At 46.2% G+C, this 24,371-nt stretch overlaps 1 protein-coding gene across 3 annotated transcripts; it reads left to right on the forward strand.

The window, feature by feature from the left end:
- The first annotated feature begins 1,656 nt into the window (after positions 1–1,656).
- LOC6735910 (protein dead ringer) lies at positions 1,657–23,562 on the forward strand. Of its 3 annotated transcripts, none has more exons than XM_016168816.3 (12): positions 1,657–2,328; positions 11,144–11,310; positions 11,367–11,517; positions 11,675–12,020; positions 12,082–12,197; positions 16,495–16,567; positions 19,669–19,852; positions 20,199–20,346; positions 20,415–20,893; positions 21,221–21,319; positions 21,484–22,010; positions 22,243–23,562. In XM_016168816.3, the coding sequence occupies exons 1-12, from the start codon at positions 2,242–2,244 to the stop codon at positions 22,593–22,595; spliced, it is 2,730 nt and encodes a 909-aa protein (XP_016029266.1). In that variant the 5' UTR covers positions 1,657–2,241; the 3' UTR covers positions 22,596–23,562. The 3 variants fall into 3 exon arrangements, with proteins under 3 accessions (XP_016029266.1, XP_016029265.1, XP_039148359.1); XM_016168815.3 differs by having other exon boundaries at positions 12,097–12,197; XM_039292425.2 differs by lacking the exons at positions 1,657–2,328; positions 11,144–11,310; positions 11,367–11,517; positions 11,675–12,020; positions 12,082–12,197 and adding an exon at positions 14,999–15,198.
- Positions 23,563–24,371: the final 809 nt, after the last annotated feature.

The raw sequence follows: 24,371 nt of genomic DNA on the forward strand, positions 1-24,371 counted from the left end.
ATGGAAAGTTCCAAATGGCAAATTCGCGCCAAACAGGCACTTCTAAGATCGATTTTATATTTCCCTCGAATTCCTAAATACTCCCGATGAATCCATTTGACTGCAACTTCCCTTAGATCGCGCCCAGAATCCTCCGCCCTGCCATTTGCCCCACGAATTTGACGGCGTCTCATTAGTCACATTTAAAATTGTATTTAATTACTTTCTCTCTTCATCATCAGTCAAGTCGGTGGGTCGGACGACGCCTCGTCATTGGCGTTGCTCTTCTCCTCCTGGGCGGCTGCCAGGGGGTGTATTCGTGGTCGTAGGGTAGCCTCCCCTACAGACACCCAGATACAGATACAGATACATATACAGATGCAGATACAGATACATGCCGCAGCGTTCGCGGCTTGTTTGTTTCACAGACAAGTCGGCCAAAATTGATATACTCAGCTGCACACAGGAAAATCAGTTCAAAACGTAACTTACTTTACAAATAAATAAATAATTGTAAGAATAAAACTTATGATGTTTATATTTATCATTTTAGTGAGTAGCCTAACTTATTTGTTTGCATGCATAAGAGTACATCATTTTTTCTCCAAGTGTCTGGATCCACTGCCGCTGCTCTTCGGCGGCGCTGCCTTTCATCAATTTCAAATTAGTGAAAATCGAGAAACGGAAATTATTTACTATCTGGATGGGTGGCTGGGTGCGAATGTGAATGTGGATGTGGATGTGGCTGTCTGTTGGGTGGGTGGCAGCAGCAATCTATCCATCCATCTATCTACCGCCTTGGCCATTACAAGTGCAATTTATCTCGCAAATCATTAATCAACCTACCGTTTGCCTTTCCCTTTCCCTCCCTTTCCCTGCCACTCCCAGCCCTCCCAACGCCTACCTCCACCCCCCCTACTTGGCAATTGTTTTTAGCCCGTTTTTGTGTACTTATGGGCAACAAATTTGAAAGGGCACAAGCGTGGCCCCTCCCATTCGATTGGGAAAATCAAAAGGACGATTCGGCGAATGAAAAGGGCGGCGCTCTTCAATTGAACCGCTCATAAAACTCGATTGAAAGATACGCCAGTGAGCCAATACAAGTGCGCAAAACTAAACACTAAGCTACACAAGTTATAAACCAAAAAGTTGTCATTTATTTAGTATATAAAAGTCACCTAAAACACTTGTAAACAACGGTACATGTTATTAGTAATACGTGATTATTAAAGTAACTTATTAAAGATACATTTCATTCGAAAACAAAAGCACACAAACCCATTAGGTTGCGTGAACAAACGTGTTAGGCAGTGTATCTGCGTTTTCTGCCCACATTCTGCGGATACAGATACACGAGCACACCTCTGCCTCAGGTGTGCGTGTGTGTGAGTGTATCGGAACGAGCGAATAAGAAGGCGGCGTATTGCGCACACTCTCACACACACACGAATCGGGCATTGCATAGATCGCGATTACAATTTTAATTTAATTGACCACCTCCCCCATCCCCTCCCCTAACAAGCGGTGGAACGGCCATCCGATTGGCTGCGAACGAGTTCGGGGAACGAGTGCGAATTGGAACGTGCTACAATTCCATTCGTTCGATTTGAACGGCCGTTCCGGCAACATTTGGGAATGTTGCAGCAACTTGTTGCTATTGCTGTGAGATGGTGTCGGTGTCTTATTCGCCAGTTTCTTGTTCGCTACTCAGACCGATTTGAACTTTCGAGTGAACGAGACGAGTTCCGTGCGGTCGGATAACGGCTTTTCAAATGGACACATCACTGTAATTAGATAACGTCGCAATGTGGATTAATAACAATCGTGTTCTGTGTGTGTGAGCGTGTGAGCAGTAAAACTCTTGATCTATAATTTAAGTGAGAAGCATTCTATGCACCTAGGAACCAAAACGCACTAAACAACCGCAAACAGTTGCAAACAAACAGAAAGGCATAAATGCAAGTGAACGGTTCTTAAGCGCGCTCTCCTGTTTTCCATCCAGAATAAGGTGCAAAGAGGATCGACGATCACAAGTAACGGTTCGCGCTCACGAAAAAAAATCAAATGCTGGCCGCAAAGTAATGCCATATAGAAGCTAAAAACAACACAACAAAAGTGTGCTGTGCCAATTAAACACCAGCTAAGGAAATAACATCAAAGTATCAAAGGGCTGCGCAGGTCTTTGATCAACCGCAACATTCGTCATATTCGTTGTTTTCCTTATATTCGTGACATTCGAGCAGGGTGATCCAATTCGCCTCAATGCAACTGCGAGTGCACCCTACTATGGACTGTAGCGGTCGTTCAACCAGCAATATTGAACGCGATTCCGATCTGGGGGACGATTTGGTAAGAAAAGGAACTTTATTATAAAGGATTATTATCTTCCGAAATATTATGTTTTCCCTTTTAAAATTGATGTGACACGCTGATTAGTTGGCATTAAAATAAATGTCATACATTCAAGTAATAAACTTAATTGGCATAATCATACTCAGTAGAAGATTCCAGGTGAAAAGTATGTCAGTAAGTGCCGCTAAATTACCTCTTTATTATCACATCGTAAAATACTGATATGAAATATACAAATGAATTATGTAAACAAACATGTAGCATTGAAACACAAATAATGAAGAAATATACGGAATTCATGGTTATTGCTTACAATCAGCCACTGATGGAAAATCATTCATTTTCCCATAATAATTCTCAGAAGCGTTTCGAGGTATTATTATTATTTTAACCAAATGAAATTTGTCAAGCGCGAAAATTAATAAGATATCCCACCTTTCATCTATCCATCATATATAGAATCTGCTTCGTTTTCTTCGCGACCGTCTGGTAATTTGAGTTACTAATGCATCAATATCCATTTGCCACGCGAAAAATAGTATTGAGTCTTGAGATTGAATGGAAAACGAGTGACACTGATGGGCAAAGATACTCAAACAGGTGCGCCATTTATTCAGTCGGAAAGTAACACCGATTTGCCGTCGGCACTTAGAGGAAATCCTTACCCAAAAGCCAAAAGCGATCGCTTTTTGGCCATAATGATCTCTTGTTTGGGTAGCAACTTATACTTCAGCTTTGTTTTCTGCTTTCGTGCTCGAAAGCAAAGGCAATTCCTGCAACCGACTCACATTGTTTGCAGATGATTCAAAACGTAATTATAATGTTAAAAAAATATGTTTATTCAATCGGGAGATTGCGGAGATTCGAGGGGAATTCGAAACGGGGGAGCTGCCTTTTGGCTTTTTGGCGTTTCAGTTTGCCGGAGAGCCGTTAAAAGGTGACATGCTAAATGGTCGCATACAAGACGGCTGTTGTGGCGACACACTCACGTCCAGCGCGATATACACTCACACGTTGATCGAGCTAAGTGCATGGCACACTCGTGAACACAAATAGATTCATCTGTTTTGGTACCCAAAACCGAGCGATCGGATCGTTCACAATTTCCACCGATTGAAAGAGATCTTTCAATCCGAGCTCTTTGATGGCGTTCATATGTAAATAAATTGTTCAAATATTTGCATTATTTGTTAGTACCTTAAATGAATATTAAATGGGTTTTATTGCCTTTCAGGCCTTTCGGCCATTCGCTTTCAGTCAGGTATGCACCTTCATCGCCAGCTCCATCCCATCCCCATCTCCATATCCATCTCCATATCCATCTCCATCTCCATCTCGTCGCGACTTCTTCAATTCAATAAAACTCTTGTTAGTCTTTTCCTGCCCCTTTGTTTTCCTTTCATTTTTATTATTGTTAATAGACATTGCCGGCTCGATCAACAATGAGCCAGACTTTATACACTCACTGCCGGCCGGTCGGTCTGGCTATTTACATAATAATTTTTAATAGCCTCGCTTTTGGCCAAGAAGCGGAGGCGGAGGAGCGATGGGCTGTGCAAACAGTGAGTGAATCTCGGCTCTCCAGGCCCATTCGTCATCCCCCGGATCGATGTGTGCTCCTTGTGGGCCTGGGCTGGTGTTAATTGCGGGTTCCTCAATTGAGGGTCCGCATGTGGGTGCTGTCTAATTAACCCCACTGCGATCGGACCGACATGCTGGTGTCATTCGCACATCCGATCCGCAGTTCTATTCAAATCAAATCCTGCCACCGCCACTCGCTCGCATTTCCAATTTCAGCCCGAAAGTCACGATTAAACAATAATGTGGGCTGTCAAAAAGTCATAAATTCTCGAATGAAACCCAGTCCCAGCGAAGAAGTCGTGCCCAATGGTCCATGCTGTATGGTCCAATGCCCAATGCCCAGTATCGTCATCCGAGCACCACTTTAATTACATGGGTTAAACGCAGAGTTTAAAATTATTGCCGAATTGCTGTCTGTAATTTTTGAATCGTTTTTAAATTAAATCAAGCCGGCGAACATGACTCGAGACAATTGGCTTCCGATTCCTTTTCCAGCCGGCCCGTCCAGTGGATTCACTCCGAGCGCTGCACGTGCTCCAGGCGCAGTTCCCACATTAAATCACACCGGCCTCGGGTTGGGGGAACCCCCCCAAAAATCTCAGTGGTGGTTAACTGGTGCCGCTGCTGGTGTTTGCACTGATTCACACTCCGGCTCCGATTCCGATTCGGCCAGCGTCGTTTCCACATTTATTTATGACCGCTTTAGTGCGCCAGCCAGAAATTTTGGAAGAGTTGTAAACTTAATTGCATCTTAGTTCCATGGGAATCAAGCTCAGCTGCAAGATCTGGCATTTAGGAATAAGTACATAGATGTAGAGCCCTATGATTTGTATCAATGGAATATTACATTCCATTTACGCTTACTACCGAAACGAGTTAACTGTTTCACACTTGGCTGGCTAACTGGTGGGGTTGGCTTACACCGCATATCCCCCTTTCCCTGCGCCACTGGAACGCAGAAATCATTTGGGTCGGACGGCAGCGGCACCTGTTATAATTTGTTTGGCTTCTTGTACGCTGACAGGCAACGATTTTTATTAAATTCTTTGTGGGGGCTCATGGCGCTCCTCTTCTTCTCATTCTCCTCCTCCTTCTTGCATAACCAGAAGGCAGGGGAAATATTTGATTAAGTATCTGGTGGGGCCTTTGGGGGATGGCCATGCCATCATGGAATGAAATGGAATGGGATGATTTTCGGTGGCGCTTTCCACCGCAATGACAAGCGAAATTTGTTTTGCTTTTAGTTTGGGGAGCGCGAACTTGAAACTGGCCAAATGGAGGAGGGAATTTGTCACGTCAATCGGATATATGTATGCATATTAGGGGGGGGGTGGGGTGTTGAAATTTAATTAACTACTAATGCAGTTGGCGGCACTCAAAAGTGCATGGCGACAAATGTCAGAACGGCACAAAACGCCAATGAAAACAGGGCCGTAAAGGCAGAAAGAGCTCGTAAAAAATATGATTATTATTGGCAGTATTACAGTTTGCGCTTTTCGTATTGTTTTTAATGAATTTATGAATTATTTTGCCAACCATAGCTAATAAAACTGTTAATTGGATTTTTCCAGTACAGCTGCCGATTGCGAAAAACGATCGCGAATCGCAAAACAAAATGCGAATTTGCGAGGGCACGAACCGAGTATCTGTGTGTATTCCTCTCTGTATGTGTGTGTGTGTGTGCTCGGGGGCCTGGATAAAAAGTGTATTTATCATCGCGCTAATAAAACCCAGCCCTCTCGCTTGCGCCGCACATATCGCCCTCCCTTTCGCCGAATACAAACAGAAATGGGCGTGCCAATTGGCCAACGAGAAAATCGCGTGAGCGCCAACAAATTGAATAACCGCGCTGGCAAACAGCAATCTTAATTTGGCATTTGGCACTGAAAAGATCCTTGTTTGATGTTTGATGTTTGTCTGTTTTCCTCTGTTTCCATCACTTCGCACCTGAACAGCCCTGCCACAATTTTCATTCGTATAAAGAAGCCAAGCAATTGCAAGTGAAATCCATACGTACATACGTAATTATTATCGATTCGTAAACGCAGTGTTTTTGGGGAATTAAGCAAGGTACACCCATTAAAATTGGGGTATTTGCACTGGCTAAACATTTGGCAATAAGTATCTGAGAAGAGCTTCTGCCATATTAGCCAAGTAGTGTAGCTATTTGTGTGTTTCATTTCCTGATTAACAATGGTGGAAAGTGCGGTCTTAGAAACTTTCCTCATGTGGCGACACCCAGTCATAAAACACAGATATATTTCGGGCGGGCGACTGTAACAAGCCCTGCGCCACTCGCATCCAATAAAGTGGGCTCTCTCGCCGTCCAGACGGCCACCAATACCTCCAGAGACCAGAAGACCAGGAGACAGAGCGGCCAAGAGGCCAGGAGACCTGGGCAGGCGGACTTGCGGGCTGGCCAAGGCAATAAAATAATGCAGTTTTTAATTATTGCCGCCTGCAATCGAAGCTAGACGCAGTGAATCCACCCCGCAGCCGGACAAGGAGTCGGTCCGGTCGCTGGAGCTTCGGGAAGTGCGACTCACGGAGTTGGCCAGACAGCAGGGGCGTAGTTTGAGCCATGTTTGGATCCATTATGATCCGTTTATTGGTTTTCGGCAAGAGTGTAATTTAAATTAGCTAATACGTTTTCTATTTATGCATTGTTTTTACGATATGCTGTTTCCGAAGCCAAGCAAAAGAAGAGCGAGTATCTTGTATCTTTCTTTGTGTGCCCCGCTATCTAGCGCCCTTCTGATTAAAAGCCCGACTACGCCCCTGGCGAACGTAGAAGGAACCCAGCCCAACTATTGCCGTTTAACCGTTGCGTTCCTTTTTTTCTTTCGTATTTTTTATTTTTGTTTTTAACCGGTTTTGTTTTTTGTATTTGTATCTTTTATTGTTTACGCGAAACTTTTCGTCTGCCCGCCGCGCTCGTTTTACATGGGCGTGCGTGCTAAAAAAGGGTTAAGGGGGTTGGGTTGGTGAGGGGGAGGGGGAGGAGGCCTGCACTCTGTACAGCCAGCGCCATTATGTTTTGCCATTGTGCATGCATGTGCGTGTGTGTGTGTTTGTTGGCCCGCTTTTGTTGTTTCCATTTTTATATTTTATTCGCCTTATTTTTTCCGCTTCGACGCTTGGCGAGCGAATGAAATCGCGTTTGTACGCACACACACACACGACCATTAAGAGCGCGCGTCTGTGTGCGTACGTGTATCTGTATCTTTCAGATACGTTTTGCATTTTAATTTTATTTCCATGCTCTCGTTGCCCGAACGCAGACCACGTTGCACATGTTTCGTCCCTTTTTACACAAATTTATTTTTCGCTTTTTTCCATCTCCGCAGTTTTTAGCCGCTGGCTTGCAGTTCTTTTCGCTTTCGAATATTCCGCTGCAGTTGCATCGCGTTGAAATACATAATTCGCCACGGGGTGGATGCGTAAATGGGTAATTTTATTTATATATTTATTCAGTTATAAGATCCGAGCACACACATGTGCCAGCGGAACGGAAACCTAAAAGGAACCAACTCAAGGGGTTGATTGGCATATAAAAACGGATTCTTTGATGGCCTGTTAACGGTTTGGCTCCAGCTAACAATGGCTTAGAATCTTTAGTCTTGGCTGCGTTCCAATTAGCAGATTTGTCTGTGGATTGATTCCGAATATATACGCAAATCCCAATAAATCTCCCGCAGATTACAGACTCCGGGGGCAGCGAAGAATCCATCTCCAGAGGCCATCGTGTCATCCAAGATTATGATTTTGACAGGCATCACGATATGACATATTTCTACGGTTCTATTTTTATAGGAGAGATATCTGTCAGCACATGTTTGTAACCCTACACTCCTGCCCTGCCTATAAATAAATACTTAGGATCACAATTCTAAGGAGATCTTCGTTATAATAAATTGATAAATTTATATCGAAATACCTACAATTCCTTTCTTCATTAGCCCTGAAGAACTGCTTGCTTTATTAGTTTAGGACTCTGCACTTCTTCAAAGTTTAAACAATGTGGCTAATTACTCAGACCTACGATTTGAATAAGACGAACGTAATAAACTTAAGACGCCAGTACGCCCCGGTCTGATCCTCAAATGAGACTCCGGGCGAACCCACTTGAGTCATAAGGACATTAGGCCTTAGTTTGTCAAGAGAGTTCGGGCTAAAAAAAAAAAACAAGAATAAGAATAAGGACAACGAAAAAACAAGGAAATACAGTTGTAAAACCGGCGACTCGAGCCACAGAAGAGCAGAAACAAATGCGGATACACATGCTCGCCGGCTCGTAATCTTAATCCTTCACACAATAAACGCCCCTCGAATGGGCTGCTGTATGCTGTATGTGTGCCATGTAGGACTCTCTCTTCTGGTAGCAATATCCTGATCCTGTTTGCCGGCAGCGCCCTTCACAGCTTCGCTTCTGGATTGTCGCATTATGGGTTTCCGAGCGGTCGCAGCGGTGCGTCCTTTTGTTTTAAATTAGCACGGCATGTTGCACATGCGGCATCTGTCCGTCCGTTTGTCCAGTTGTCCGTTTGTCCGTATGGCGAAGCCCTCGGAAACTGCAAGCAATTTCCTACAAATTTGTCGCATTCGATTGTCGAACAGCGAATGGAAATTAGGCAAATTGCATTTGTAGTTCTCAGTTCTGAATGCAGCGATGATAATAAATTAAGATACATTATTTCCAGCCACTTCTATCGAAATGTAATGTCAACACTAATTAGCGATAAAAAGCCGTGGCGGAGGAGGGGGCTAAGTACGGTCTGTGGCAAATAAATTAAATATTTTTCCTATACAGGCCACTCAGATAGTTGCCTCCGTCTGCGGTGCATCGCAAGCTATTAAAGTAAATTGCACAGGTGCCGCCCCGCCTCCCCCCTCCGCAGCCATTCCCTTTCCGAAATGCCCATGCCCACATCCATTTGTTTGAGTTTCGGAATAGTATCTCTATCTTACATGTGTAGCGCCGAGTTTTCCTCATTGTCTGTGGGTCTAATTGCGATTTAATGTCTTGCCTTAGCAGTTGGGGACTTCGTGTTTAGCTGGCGATAACAGTAGCGTTTTATCAACGCAGAAATTAATGGAACTGCCGTGTCCCCCGCCGACCAGGTGGGTTCGCCATAGCCATCTGAAGGTACATATATGCATGTATATATGGCGGATAGTACACCGCCATTAGTCGACTTTCCTGCATGAGTTCCGCAATGTGCGGGTGTTTTCCCGCCTTCCATTGGATGGGCACCTAATGCCCTCCAAGTGGAGCACCTTATCGCTTCACGGTGATTTATGCGTCGCCTACTGCGACCATATATTGATATTCCACGGAAGCTCCGACGATATTCCGACGAAATTCCATATCTGAAATGGGCATTGTTGCGGTGATTTTGATGGATTTCTTCCTTGAAGGTGGAACCTCTTCTCCATCCTCCAGCTAATTGCATTTACTTCGATTGGTTAAGATGGCTTGAAATGTTGACTTCATAACATGTTACCACCAGTTGCAATGGCTTCTTCTCTGCTACTTTGTTAGCTTTTTAATGAATATCTTAAATAAATTGCATGTGCGCGCTCTTTGAGCATTTCCATCTGCCGATCCGTATCCACAGCCATGCGATCCACTTGCACCAGCCACATTAAAGCGGCACAAATTCGTTGTGCATTAATTAGACATTTTATAGGTGCAAGTTGGCATGGCCTGCATGCCGCCGCTTTCCGCGGCTGTTGGCTTGGATGTTGGCCATTGGCCATTGGCGGAGCCCAGACCACAATTCGTTTGGACCTGGTCAACAGCAGAGCGCAACTGAAACGCACACATGCACACAGTGGCTGCACTTAACCGAGCATCTGCATGTATTTCGCACGACTCCGATAAGTTACATTAATTTGATATACACACATGCACAGATGGAGTCGAGTTGGACTAACTAACCCACCAAGTCGGTTTACGTTTGGTCTACTCTGGTGCTATACCTCATAAACTATAATAAAATATATTATTTTGATTAAATATACATACTGAAAAGCATTTTTAAAGACATGCCAGTAATCATTTTGACCGCAACTGCGTGTGGAAACGCATGTGCAACATTTTCGCCATAGAAGCGCTTTGCATTCGCGCCGACTTCAAAGAATTCCAGGAACTCCGTTTCTCTATGGTCGAGGCATTGTCTATGCCTTGGTTTTGGTTGCACTTATGATTATGCCACAGCGACACCAGCACTTGAAGCCCCAACACCAGTGCTGCACCACCAAAGAGCCAGGCGATAAATGTTGAACACACTGGGGATCCGGCAAACAGCCGCATACGAGTATGAGACCGACTTGGGTTGGCCTGGCTTACTTTGTTTGGCCCCTGCTCCTCCAGCTCCTCTAGCTCCTCCAGCTCCTCTAGCTCCTCCGATGGCTGTGTTTAAATTGAAAATTCCCGATTTGCACACAGTCACAGATGCGCTTAATTTGCACCTCTCCAAATGCATAAAAACCAAGAAGCCGTGATGGAGTTGCATCGGACTTGGAGCTAGCTGGCTCTGGCTCTGGCTGAAGACGCAGTTGCAGTTGGTGACTTCAACACTCCCGGCCATGCGTGGCGGACTTCTTGGCAAAGAGTCACGGCTGGCACTGGTCTGCCAGTTCTTCCAGTTCTGCCGGCCAGGAGCGAAGCTCCAGTAGCTCCCCCCGAACCCGCCAACCGGCCCTGGAGCGGGGCGAACAGCTCTGGGCTGATTGCCGTTTTGTGGGTCTGGCATTGTTAATTTATTAAGTGGTTACCTTTGTTGTCACCCCGCCGGAGGAAGTGGCTTTCTGTTTTCAGCACTCGCAGTCTTTGGCTTTCAGTTGCTTTCAATTGAAATTGCGCGGCGTGCCTAAGTTAATGTGGCTCTTGGCACATGCCATAAACCAGAGTCGAGATGGAGCTGCTTTTCAGCTAGATCAATGACCACTGCCCACGCCCAGTGATCCGCGGTCAGTGATCGGAGTGCCTCGATATCGATTCTGATTCCGATTTGCCGATTTGCCGCCTGACAAAGTGTCCGTATTAAGCTGGCGCAGCGGGCAGCTTGTTGACATAAGCGCCGCCATTAATTCCCCATCACCTACAAGGGGTCGCTTTGTTTATGGTTCTAGGTGCACTGGGAGAAATTTTGTATTAAGAAATAGATGTAAGAGCCTTACACCGCCAAAACTCACTTCCAAACGATCTCCTTTTCCTCCTGTGCAGTCACATGGTGATCGAACGGACGACGAGATGCGCGACTGCGACTCCGTGGATGGGGAGCATCATCAGCTGAGCGCCAAGGCGGCGATTGCAGCCCGCCTGAGTCACACAGTTTCCGGCGGCGGAGGAAGCTTCGCCAGCCCCGAACCGCAGACCGAGCTGCCCCTGAGGTGAGTGACTGCTCCTGATTAATGTCCTGATCGCTGCAACAATCCTCTTCCCACAGCCATCACCATCAACTGCCGCCGAATCATCCGCTCAACGCTCTGGGCAGCTTCATGGGCATCGGCGGACTACACAGCATTCCAAATCTCCAGCACAGCGACGTGCTCGAGAAGCTCAAGATGCAGGTGCGCGACATGAAGGTGGGCCTGATGGTGAGTGTTAAGGTGTCTATCGAGCTGAAGATACTGTAGCTACTATCATACTGTAAAGCAATCTGCCAAAGTTTGGACAAATCTGTTGACTGAATTTCAGTCGAGGATTGGATATTTATATCCGTATTATATTGGAAATACCTTGATTTACCCGCAGGAACAGGACTACGCTGCCGCAGCACATGCCGCTGCTTTCGGGGCCAACATGCTGCCCACGACGATCAGCTCGGGCTTCCCACTGCCCCACAACTCGGTGGCCTTTGGCCACGTCACATCGGCGCCCAGCGGTGGAAATGGGAGCAGCTACAACGGAGGCACCACCCCCACGAACAGCTCCAATAGCAATGCGGCCACCAATGGAGGCGGCACCGCCGGACCTGGAGGAACAGGAGGATCGGGTGGCGGAGGAGCAGGAGGAGGTGGAGGCGGCGGAGGAGGCGCAGGAGTGGGTGGCCACCAGTTCTCGTTCGCATCCCCCACAGCAGCGCCGAGCGGCAAAGAAGGTTGGTATCTATCTATCGCGTGGCAGGCGGCGATCCATTTGTGTTTAACTGTTGCACTCAGCCCGCCACTTTGCAGCCAATTCCGCATCGAACTCGTCGACGTCCAGCGAGGCTTCCAATTCATCGCAGCAGAATAATGGATGGAGCTTTGAAGAGCAGTTCAAACAAGTCAGACAGGTTAGTAGAGTGCTGGGCGAGGGGAAGGGAGTTGGATGTGGACGGGTACAGGGGGCGGGGGCCGAGGTCCAGTCAATTGAAATCGACAAAACTGTGTGTAAACAAGATGCAGGCAAGCTATCAATTAACTACTAATAGCCAGTCGCAGTCCAGCGGGAAAGTATCTCATCCTCGTCCCACCTGGCCGAAGGGGATCGAAACCAGTTGGAAGACGCTGCAGTCCGCCAGTCCAGCACTCCAGTTTGTGATCTCGTTTTGGATCTCGTCGTGGCACGGCTAATGCTAGTGCCGCCTTGAGGCGTTCCAGGCGATACGATAGTTCCGGTTTGCAATTGAGCAATTAATGTAGCCCTTTTCAGGGCGTTAATTTGGTGAGAAAATAGCTGGTCAGCATCCCCCGGCATGTGAGGTCCAGATGCTGACCGAGTATCCGAGCAATTAGGCCCGAAATCCCCTCGAATCCTCACAGTTTTTGGTGTGGTCATTAAATGTGGTTGCCAAAATCGAGACACAGATACAGATACAGTGCAGATACAGATAGAGATACGGATACACTGTGTGAACCTCGACAGCTTTTGGTTCGTTTTGGTTGGGCCTGACTCGTCTCGTCTCGCCTCGCCTCGCTTGGGTCATAAAAACCGAATTTCGATTAACTTTAAATGCACACACACTCTCGCCGTTGCTCCCTTTCGGCCAAATAGCCATGTAGCTGTGGCCATAGCTATCCATCAAACGGAGCCCGCATTCTCTATGCACTATAAAAACTTTGACCCTCGCAATGCAATGCAAAAGATACTTATGTATCTCTCGTGGATGGGGCTTTTGCCACAGCTCTGGCCGCAAATGTATCTGTAACTTCACGCTTAACACCTTCGCTTACACCGTGTGCGGCTCTTGAATGATGATGATGTGCTTGCAGAAACCAGAAACCAAGCTGACCAGATATACATATATATTTTACAACTCCCTTTGGCCTCCTCCAACTTGGGCTTTCCGTAGGTGTCGGATAAATCCCTCGCAGCACATTCAAAATGGCTGTTTCGCTCTTTCATTAATTGTGGAAACGAGACGAAACGTTAATTATGTTAATTGAAGCGATAGCGGCTGGCTGCGACTGCGAGAAAAGACATTTTGAAAGAGCATCGCACAGATACGGTCGCAGTTACAGATACAGATACGCTCATTCATTCGCTGGCTTCTCAGCCATTCGCCTTTCCCCAACTTTAAGTAAAATTCACAGTGCGCTCTGCTCTGATTTTAGTTCTCAGTCTTGGCCATCAGTCAGATAGTCAGCCAGTCAGATAGTCAGCCAGTCAGCCATCCATCTATCTATATATCTATCTATCTTTCCATCCATCCATCCGCGGACGAAGACAACAAGTAAAACAAAAATATTATTTTTGGTACATTTCGCTGCTCATTTCTTGTATTATATAGTTTCTTTCTGCCCTGCTCTCATTAATCAATGTCAATTATCTGTACGTACTGAATAATTATGTTTAATTATAGCCCGAAGCATTTTCCAATAATATTCTATATAAATATATTCATGTGTTCTTGTTGAAGAATTCAATCGTGGCGATTGGCCATTTCCTTTCAATCCGACGCTTTTTGGCGCGTGTTTTGTAAATCACGTTCTAAAATCTGGTGAATGGTAAGGGAAACAAGTTTAGGAATTCCAATAATCTATTAAGACTAAACGTTGACTAAAATATGCAGAGCCCTTTTCTAACCCAAAAACAAACAACTTAATAATTTAAATGACTTTCGGCTTGACAAATCATTACAATGAATTCATTAACATTTAATGGGTATTTATTCAGTGCAAGTCCACGATCATTATAAGCTGTAGCATTCTCCAGAAAATTATAAGAGCCCAGAGATGGAATAAAACATAAAAGACGACGAAACGGAAAGTCTGTTCAACACATTTCGAGTAATGAGTGTAAAATTCTTAAATAAATATGCCGGCAACCTGCAGATGTATCTGCATCTGTAGCGGTATCTGTATCTGTATCCGAAGCAGCGGCTAGAAAACGATGTGTGAGTGCTGGCCGTCGAATTATGCACTCGATGCGGCAGGACAACACTTAGGTCCGTGCAACGGGATCCTGTCCATATAAATTTTAATGTGGAACCTTTTTGCATCCATATGCTAGGGCATCTGTATCTGTATCTGATAGTTATAAATTACACCCACACACACGGGGGCAGGCAAAGGGAATTGATCTGGCGAAATCCAGAATTCCCAGAATCAAGGATTCAAATTTCAAGCACCCAGGCAGCGGATTTGTCGGGCACTAAGTCTAGGCGACAAATAAGTGAGATTATTTTTATAACCCGAACCCAGAACCCCGAATCCCGAATCCCAACTCCCGATTCCCAACTCCCGATTCCAGATCCCGGAAAACATGTGTGTGCTCAGGCAGCGGCAGCAGCATCTTCGATAGTTATAAAAACGATTATGATTGGTCTACGGCAACCGTGGCAGGGGATAGAATTCTCGTTTGCCGGTTTTATAACTTTATTGCTACGGATTTGGGAGAGATATTGGTAGCGCTTAACGGTTTTGCGGCTGCTGTGATGCAAGTTAGGGATCGAAATTCGGGAGAGATATTGGAAAATGGGGCACAGGCAGGTTTGCTTGCAACCCTTGTGCGTGAAAGCGGGACTTCATTTTATGATTATTAATACGAACGAGTACCCCAGACAGGCAGGCAATAATGTAGGTACACAGATACAACACATGTGCGCATGTGTGCGTGTGCGTGTGTGTGTGCGGCGGCAGCGACGCAGGCAGCATTTCGATCCAGACTCCTGCCACAAATTTAGTTGATAAACGACCTTTGATGGCGTTGCATCGTCGCGTTGATCAATGAAATAAATTGAAGACTGCAGCAAGACAAGTGAAATATAGTTCCGAGATCGGGAAAACAGCTCAACAAGTGTGAAACGAAAGCAGCGGCTCAAAATGCTCATCTCCGAGGATCAAATTCAGGAGGTACATCCCATCCACATGTATAAAGTGCCATCAGTGAAAAGCAACGAATCCTTCGAGGAACCAATCCAGTTGAATTTCAATTAATTTATTTTTTGTTTGGCTCAACCCCGAGCGGTATAAAGCCACATATATATGAAGGTTTCTTTTTTTTTTGTTTTGTTGGCACTGCTCCTATAGCTCTTGTGGGCGTCGAGAATCATAAAAAATATCCCCAGCCCAGCCAGTTGGGAAAGAAGTTGGCAGGAGGATTGGAGTCCAAAGTGCCCGGCCAAAGTCGGGGCTCCAAGTCTGACTTGGTTTTAAATCATTTATGCGAGGAGGTGGAGAGGCGAAAGGAGACGGAGATGGAGATGGAGAAGGAGGCAGTTCATCATTCGCATTGACTTAGAATGTGCACCACGGATGGTGCAGGGCTTGAGCTCCATCTCCATCTCCATCTGCAGCTCGGCTTCGTTTCTTTCTTTTTGCAGTAGGCGGAAAGTATGATGAATTCCGAATTTGATGAGTTCACTCCGATGTTGTCATTAATTCTGAACATACTCGTACCAAGTTGTGACTAGGGTTTTTCCCTCCACAGACTTGGTTGGTTCCTGGTGGCAAAGGTCAAAGCATGAGCCGCAGGAAAAACGCAGCACATAGCGACGATAAATAATAATTTATAAATGGCAGATACATTTATGTAGTTCCCTCGTTTGTATCTCCGGCTCTATGTTTATCACCTAATTATCCGTGGTGCCACTCGCGCTCATTGAGCTCTTCACACTCGAACAAAAGTCCAAAATGAGGCAGGGTTGGAGGTTAGGGGAATGTTTCTCTATCAACCCCCAGCAAACAATGCTCAACATTGCAGGGAGGGACCAGGAGCGACAGAGATGGAAGCACCCAACACGCGCCCCTGTCATCGTGAGCGTCTATTGTTGGCCCAACAAAAGGCCAGAAGTGAGCCAAAACTCCATTTTGTGCCAATCCATTGGCCTAAAGAGTCAAGTTGTTGGGTCTTTTGTTAGATTGTTTTGTTATCAAAACTGGCACTAATGCGCTTATAATAGCTCGTTTTGTATGTTTATCTACATGAAAACTAATTTAGTAATGATATGATAGCATTTAGCATTTTTCAATTAATAAAATGGTTATATAATGTATTTTTCTTCCGATAAATTAAGAATATAACTGAGGAACAATGCTTAAGAATCTTGAATGATGCCTATAATGGCCGTTAAATGTTTTTGGCGCCCCCGGGTGGACATTAAGATTATGAAATCTAATAAAACTAAACATTTTCGCTTATAATTGCAGCTCTACGAAATCAATGATGACCCCAAGCGCAAAGAGTTCCTGGACGACTTGTTCTCGTTTATGCAAAAGCGCGGTAAGTTGCACATTGCATTGAAGTTTTTCCAAGGGGCTCATAGAGGAGGGAGGGCGGTACTATTGGGGGCTGTATCTTGAATCTCACATTTGCATATCCCTGGCCCAGATGACGGATTGCTGACTCAGCCAGCCAAGTGTTTTTGGGGCTCACTCAAATTATGTTAATTGAATAAATTTCTCGGCACTTTGACGTTTGATTTTGAGCAGCGCGAGCGGGCGAAAGGGGAGCCATTAAAATATGCAGAAATTCTGGTGAAAAGGAAACCGAGAAACCGAGAGGAGAAGAGAAATCATTTTTGTGGCTGACTTTTTGTCATTTTGTCACTTCAAATTACTGTCACACACACACGCACACGCACACACTGCGGGAAAAGGGGGGTACCATATGCATATTGGTACTTAAATTTTAAAGGCGACTTGCAGCGGCAATCGGAGCAAATGCCTATTTATACATGCGAGTATGCTTTCCTGCACTTTTGTCATTAATTATGGGCATTACCGAATGCGAGGACAATCGGTGGCATGCACACCCACTACTAATGCCTGGCGTGACTGTACTTTTCCAATAAATTGACTTCCGGTTGGCGATCCAAGCGCAATCCTTGAGCGTCCTGCAATTCCCGCTGAATGTGAGTGTGTTTGCCTCGATTTCCCGAGACTCGCAACCTGAGAGGGCATTAAATTTGTTTGTATTTGCACAAGTCGTGTTCCAGGGAAATAGTACGAGTCGAGTACAGTGATGTTGACCCACGGCAAACTCGCATAAACTTGGCAGCAGAAATGTACTTCAAAGTCTTGCAAAAGTATTCTTTTTCCAAATTACTTTTGCAGTTCATGACCAACTATAATTAAATTTACAAATTTTCTAGATGCAAACTCATGGCTTTGATTAGTAATCATGGCCTGGGAGGGAAATCTACACTCCATGCTGAAGTCAGCATTATTTGTTTATTTATGTAATTTCGTATACGTTTCATACAAAGTATATAAAATCTATGTTCTGAATAAACATACTTACACGTCCCTATATGCGTAGAACATCCCTGACAACTTAATGGATTTTAATCTGTCACATGCGTTCAAGTTTTGACATATGCACGCTCACCCGTCGCGGTCACTGCAAAGGGGGTTTTTTGGGTGGGGGCAGGGGCAGGGGCGTTGGAGCAGGAGGTGGCAAAGGGGGTCGCCTGCTGGGGAAGAATGAGACTGTCTAAAGTTGTCGTCCGCCATGAGAAGGAAGCGCCGAAAATGCGACTCGGGCCAAGAGTATTCCGTGTCCATGTGTCTATAACCGAATGATATTGTACAATTGTACAACTAACTAACGGAAATTATGCCAAATATATGTGTATAAATAAATGTGATTTGAAATTTGAAATAAATGTGGATCGCTTGCCGTGAGTTGTTTGCGCAGCGAAGAGCGGCGCAATTCTTAATTAAAAGACGTCAATCACTTATCAACGCGGGCGCTATTTTCGTAGCTATTTCCCAGTGCTCAGCGCCCTGATATTTGGGATATGGGAACCAGGAGCTGGGAACTGGGAGCCTGACTATGTCGGCATGGGCCATGCGACGACTCCCTCCGGCGCTGGTGGCGTTATGATTTCAGACTCGATCAAGTTTCCCTTAATTTCCATTAAAAGCGCCTGACATCTAGGAAAACAAATGCAGCCGAATGAGTAAATAAATAGATGTGCCCCCAAAAAGAGTTCAGCCTGAAAGCCACAAAAAGACCGCAGTGGAAAAAAATGTAAAAAGCTGGCAGGAAAAATAATAATAATAAGTCAGCAGTCGGCAGGCGGCGTTTGGCATGTGCGTGTCAGGAGCAGCGATCGGTTGGGATACTCCGGTTAGGATCGGATCGATACCCCTGGGCAGGAGATTCGATCCGATCCGATGCGACGGAGAGTTTAATGATCGATTCGATTGACGGGCGGCCGGAGCTGGTCATTAAATTGCCTTTGATTATGTGCGTCCTGACCAGATTTAGATTTTTTGTATGTGGCTCGTGCAGCGATCGCTGGGCGATCCACAGTCTTTTTGCCCTGGCACATTGTAGACGATCAATTGGTACATGTGCATATCCCAGATTGTTCATTTATTTTGTGTTATTCCTTTTTGATACGAGCATCACCTCGCCACTCAATTTGTTTATATGCATAAAAAACAAACGTATTTTCATTCAATCAACACGTCCATCAAAGAGTTTGATTGATTCCTCTGGGGCTCATAAAACACAACGAAAACGAAAACGAAACCGAAAGTCGATCGATCGATGGATCGTTGGATCATTGGATTGTTGGATCGTTGGATCCATGGGGCAGCAACAGGCGGCATTGGGTGATATGGTATTTGGTATTTGGATCGTAAAAAAGAAAGGAACCCGCGCAGATTTATACAACTTCGAGTTACACACGTACAGAGCCAGCAATTAGGCAGGTTGATTCGTTTTTTATTCGTTTTCATGTGCCGTGCAAGAAAAAAGAGTTGGGGGATCTCAAGTGGCAAAGATGCTTAGTGGGATGTCTAAATAGAAAGATGATATGATTATAGAATAGTCTTTAAGCAGATGAACCATACTTTAGTACCAAAACTAGTAGGGAATTTCTCTCTGTGTGCAATAAAAAGGGAAGTAGAAACGAAAATTTGAATAGTACAAATCAATAGCAAATAGAGGCCAATAGAATGCCAATGTGTATGATGATGATTAGCCGCCATAAACAGACCAACATATGTACAAACATGTGTATATACGAGTATGTGTGTGTGCGTGTGTTTCAAATCGAGCAACAATTAGGATTTATTTCAGTTTTTATCGGCCTCGCTCTGCACTTTTCAGCTGCTACAGGGGCTACAAGTGTTAATTGCTCCGTGATCGATGAGTGGGAGTGGGATGTGGATGAGGATGGGGATCGGGGGGCATTGCTGCACTCTTTGGGGAGATAAATCTGTTTTATGGATCTTTAAATCGTGTTTTGCTTGTTGGTGCATTTAACGAGCTGGATGGAAAACATAGCCAAGTGCAAGAAGAAGTTTCATTGCGCAAACAGCTGAACTCGGAATCGAATGTTTAGTAAACCCCCTCTAATCGCATTTCAGGAACTCCGATCAATCGGCTGCCGATCATGGCCAAGTCGGTGCTGGATCTCTACGAGCTGTACAATCTGGTGATAGCCCGCGGCGGCTTGGTGGATGTTATCAACAAGAAGCTGTGGCAGGAGATCATCAAGGGGCTGCACCTGCCCTCCAGCATCACCAGTGCCGCCTTCACCCTGCGCACCCAGTAAGTGGATATGCCATCCCTGCTGCCCATTCAATCCCTTCCCTTGAATCTCATACCTGCCACGTTGAGCTATGTCCAAGGCAAACACAAACACCATCAGCAACCCAAGATGCGGGACAAACAGAAACGGACAATCAAACATTGCAGCGATCAAGCAACAATCGATCAGCAATCGTGGAGCTCCCTCTGTGGGATCGTGATTTGTTTGCCTGTCGCTTTCGTATTTACACGATAATTCAACTTAAACAGGACATCAACGTGAAGTTTGCCCCTCCCCTCTCCTTCCCTCGCTGCCGCTTAGAGCGTCTGTTTGCCGCGCTTATTAATAATTTTATGCATCTTGCAGATACATGAAGTATCTGTACCCGTACGAGTGCGAGAAGAAGAACCTGAGCACGCCGGCGGAGCTGCAGGCGGCCATCGATGGGAATCGCCGGGAAGGACGCCGCTCCAGCTACGGCCAGTACGAGGCCATGCACAACCAGATGCCGATGGTGAGTACACAAAGCAGCAGCTTGGATTATCCAAGACCTTCTGGTACTAATGCTGCTATGCTCCACAGACGCCCATTTCGCGACCCTCCCTGCCCGGTGGCATGCAGCAAATGTCGCCGCTGGCACTGGTCACCCATGCCGCGGTGGCCAACAATCAGCAGGCTCAGGCCGCCGCTGCTGCCGCCGCAGCTCATCACCGCCTGATGGGCGCTCCCGCCTTTGGCCAGATGCCCAACCTGGTTAAGCAGGAGATCGAGAGCCGGATGATGGAGTATCTGCAGCTGATCCAGGCCAAGAAGGAGCAGGGCATGCCGCCAGTCCTGGGCGCCAACCATCCCCACCAGCAGCAGCACTCACAGCAGCAGCAGCATCACCACCAGCAGCAGCAGCAGTCGCAGCAGCAACACCACCTGCAGCAGCAGCGCCAGCGGTCGCAGAGTCCGGATCTGAGCAAGCACGAGGCACTCAGTGCTCAGGTGGCCCTGTGGCACATGTACCACAACAACAACAGCCCACCGGGATCGGCACACACCTCGCCGCAGCAACGGTAAGCTTTTCACGATGTGCGACTTTGATATCCGTCCTTTCGAGATTTCCCAATTGCCAAATGTTTTCAGTGGCAACCAGTTTGATTGAACGCACTCTAACTGGTTTTTGTTTTTGGCAGATTCATAAAGTTGAAATCTGCCTAAATTCAGGTTTTTGTTACTTATTACTTATGTAAAACGAATTATGTTAGAATAAATTCAAACAGACTGCTAGCGCCATCTAGCTTACAAACTACTCGGGCAATAAAAACAGCGCCCCCTGCATGCGAAGCGTACTGTAAAGCGAAGACACTAACCACTTACGTTCTCTCCATTCTCCACTGCAGCGAAGCCCTGAACCTGTCCGACTCGCCTCCAAATCTCACAAATATCAAGCGGGAACGCGAACGGGAACCCACTCCAGAGCCCGTGGACCAGGATGACAAGTAAGTTTGCTCCATACCCGTATAATAAAATGTCAGGAAGTCGAGGCATCCAATGTTCCCCTTTGTGTACCTTTAGTTTGTTAAAGAATTGATTTATTTTATCCAGTTTTTGTATTATAACGTGAGAAGACATTAGTACTAACCAAATTGGCTTCTTCATCCAGATTTGTGGACCAGCCGCCTCCAGCGAAGCGCGTGGGCAGTGGCCTCCTTCCGCCCGGCTTTCCCGCCAACTTTTACCTGAATCCACACAACATGGCCGCTGTGGCAGCAGCTGCGGGATTCCATCACCCATCCATGGGCCACCAGCAGGATGCCGCATCCGAGGGCGAGCCAGAGGACGACTACGCCCACGGCGAGCACAATACCACGGGCAACTCGTCCTCCATGCACGACGACAGCGAACCACAGCAGATGAACGGACACCACCACCACCACCAGACCCACCATCTGGACAAGTCCGACGACTCGGCCATTGAGAACTCACCCACCACATCGACCACCACCGGTGGGTCGGTGGGTCATCGTCACAGTTCGCCCGTTTCCACCAAGAAAAAGGGCGGCTCCAAGCCCCAGAGTGGAGGGAAGGATCTGCCGGCCGAGGACAAGGATGCGTCGTCCAGTGGCAAGCTCAATCCCCTCGAGACGCTGAGCCTGCTGTCCGGAATGCAGTTTCAAGTGGCAAGGAATGGTGAGTTCACTCGAAATTATATCAAACAGCAACTTAAAGCATTTATCAAGGTAGCAAATAAGATAATATCGGAAATAACTGAAGTATTTAAATCACGTTCAATCCAAACCTTTAAACGAGAGTTGAATAGAAAGAATTGATGTACCTCAGTTATGTTTTGCACTACAGTAGTTGGATTGCAGCCACCCAAGCATATGGCCATTGAACTAATACAAACCCTAATCCCTTCCAGGAACTGGCGATAACGGCGAACCGCAGCTGATTGTCAATCTGGAGCTTAATGGCGTCAAGTACTCGGGAGTGCTGGTGGCCAATGTGCCGCTGTCCGAAAGCGAGACAAGGACGAGCTCACCCTGCCACGCCGAAGCACCGACAGCCGAGGAGGAGAAGGATGAGGAGGAGGAGGAGCCGAAAGCCGCTGAAGAGGAATCGCATCGATCGCCAGTTAAACAGGAGAACGAGGATGCCGACCAGGACATGGAGGGCAGCGAAGTCCTTCTGAACGGAGGCGCCTCGGCGGTGGGTGGTGCTGCTGCTGGTGTGGGTGTGGGTGTGCCCCTGCTCAAGGATGCCGTGGTCAGCTAGGAAGGATAACGAGAACCGGCATGGAAAGAAGAGACAAGGAAAGGAATACCAAAGTCATATTTTTCAGAAAAATACAAAAGCAGTTAAACTCACACACACAAGCACACAGATGCCGAACCTAAATGTACATACACACGCATGCGGCAGGAGCACAGGAGCATTAAGGATGTGGACAGGACATGAAAAGCGCATTAGGCGCATCCCAGCATTCGATGTTCATGCATGCAGCACCATCCACACCATCATCCCCAACCGACCGAAACTCAAGTGCGAGATGCCGCCAGTAGAAGATCATGGAGTATATACATTATCGAGAGTATATACAGGATGCGTGTGTGCTCCATTTCCACATTTGCATAAAAGACAAGCCAGCGAGCGTGTAGTTATCGATAGCCATTACTTACATAAGCGAGTGCATAAGCATCACTTCGGATACACACAACCAATCCAATACCCGTATATATATGATATATGATATATGAATAGGTTACGATTCCCACACACCAATTTGTTTTTAGCGTGAAATCTGTTTTATCCTCTTACGAACTTCTCCTTTTTTGTGTTAGGCTGCAAGGCTTTTTGTACATATCAATCAATACTTAGCTCGTAGGCCATATGCTATACAATACTATATATATATCTATATATACTATACTATATCGGAACCTAGTTTGTAAGCACACAGCAAGCATCACACCGCAGCAACACACATGCATATCCATTATGACCGCATCGTAGACATATTTAGACGTAAAATCAACACAAGTAATAAGCATAAATGTATCTGTCGTAAAATTAAATAGCGCTTTTGGCACCCCACACACAAACACACACACACACCACTTCGATTGCCCCACAGTTTGTACTGCTCCAGAGCCAAGCGGATGGTGGCAAGCCACGGCAGATTGATGAGCATATTCTAAGCATAAGCGTTCAATTTATTGAATAATAAATCTATTTAATTTTAGTTCAATGCGCATTCGAATCTATCTCGGCCATAAAACACACTGGCCCCTGGCTAATTAACGCACTTGGTTGGGGGCACATGGATGCACCATGTCCTGGTCCTGGGTTAAGTGCCCGGGCAAACAGCAAGCAGGAGAAGCACTCGAACCCAACGACATAATATTTGGCTTTCCCCGCGTTATAAAAGGAAAACATATTCCTTTCGTTTTGTTTTGTTTTGAGCCCAAGCCCCTCCAATTTCGACATTGTGAAAAAGTCATAAACACGCAGAAGGGGCCGTAGATTATCATTATCATCATTGATGGCAGCCAGTCCCGCAAAATGCACACCAAACAAAGTGATGAAAAGCAAATGTTGTTGGAAACAATGGATGCGTAAAATGGTTCGCACCCCGAGGGCCAAACGCTGCGCTTAGTCCGCTTAGTCTTGGTCCACCTCGTCCTGCCCACCATCCTCAGCCGTATTCCTGCCCAGGTGAGCTCGAGTGCTAACTACATTAATGCATAATGTGGTTGGTTGGAGGTGGTGGTGGTGGTGGGGCAGTGGGCTCCCAGCGCTCGGAGAGCGGTGCCAACCGGACCCATCAGCCTAATGACTTGCGTACGGCGGACGCAGCCTGGCCAAAAGGACCTTGATAAGTGGCAAGTGCGTTTAGGACCTTGGCCGTAAACCGCCAAAGCTGCGAAATGTTGCTTTGTCGGCTCAACTTCCTGGTCTTTAAAACTCGAAACTTTAGCCATGAGGGCGCAAGGCTTCTCACATTAAAAGGATACATTTCCGCTTTAAATTCACAACAGTTTCAAGGTCCAA

The sequence above is a fragment of the Drosophila simulans genome, chromosome 2R (genome assembly GCF_016746395.2).
Source record: "Drosophila simulans strain w501 chromosome 2R, Prin_Dsim_3.1, whole genome shotgun sequence".
Taxonomy (NCBI): domain Eukaryota; kingdom Metazoa; phylum Arthropoda; class Insecta; order Diptera; family Drosophilidae; genus Drosophila; species Drosophila simulans.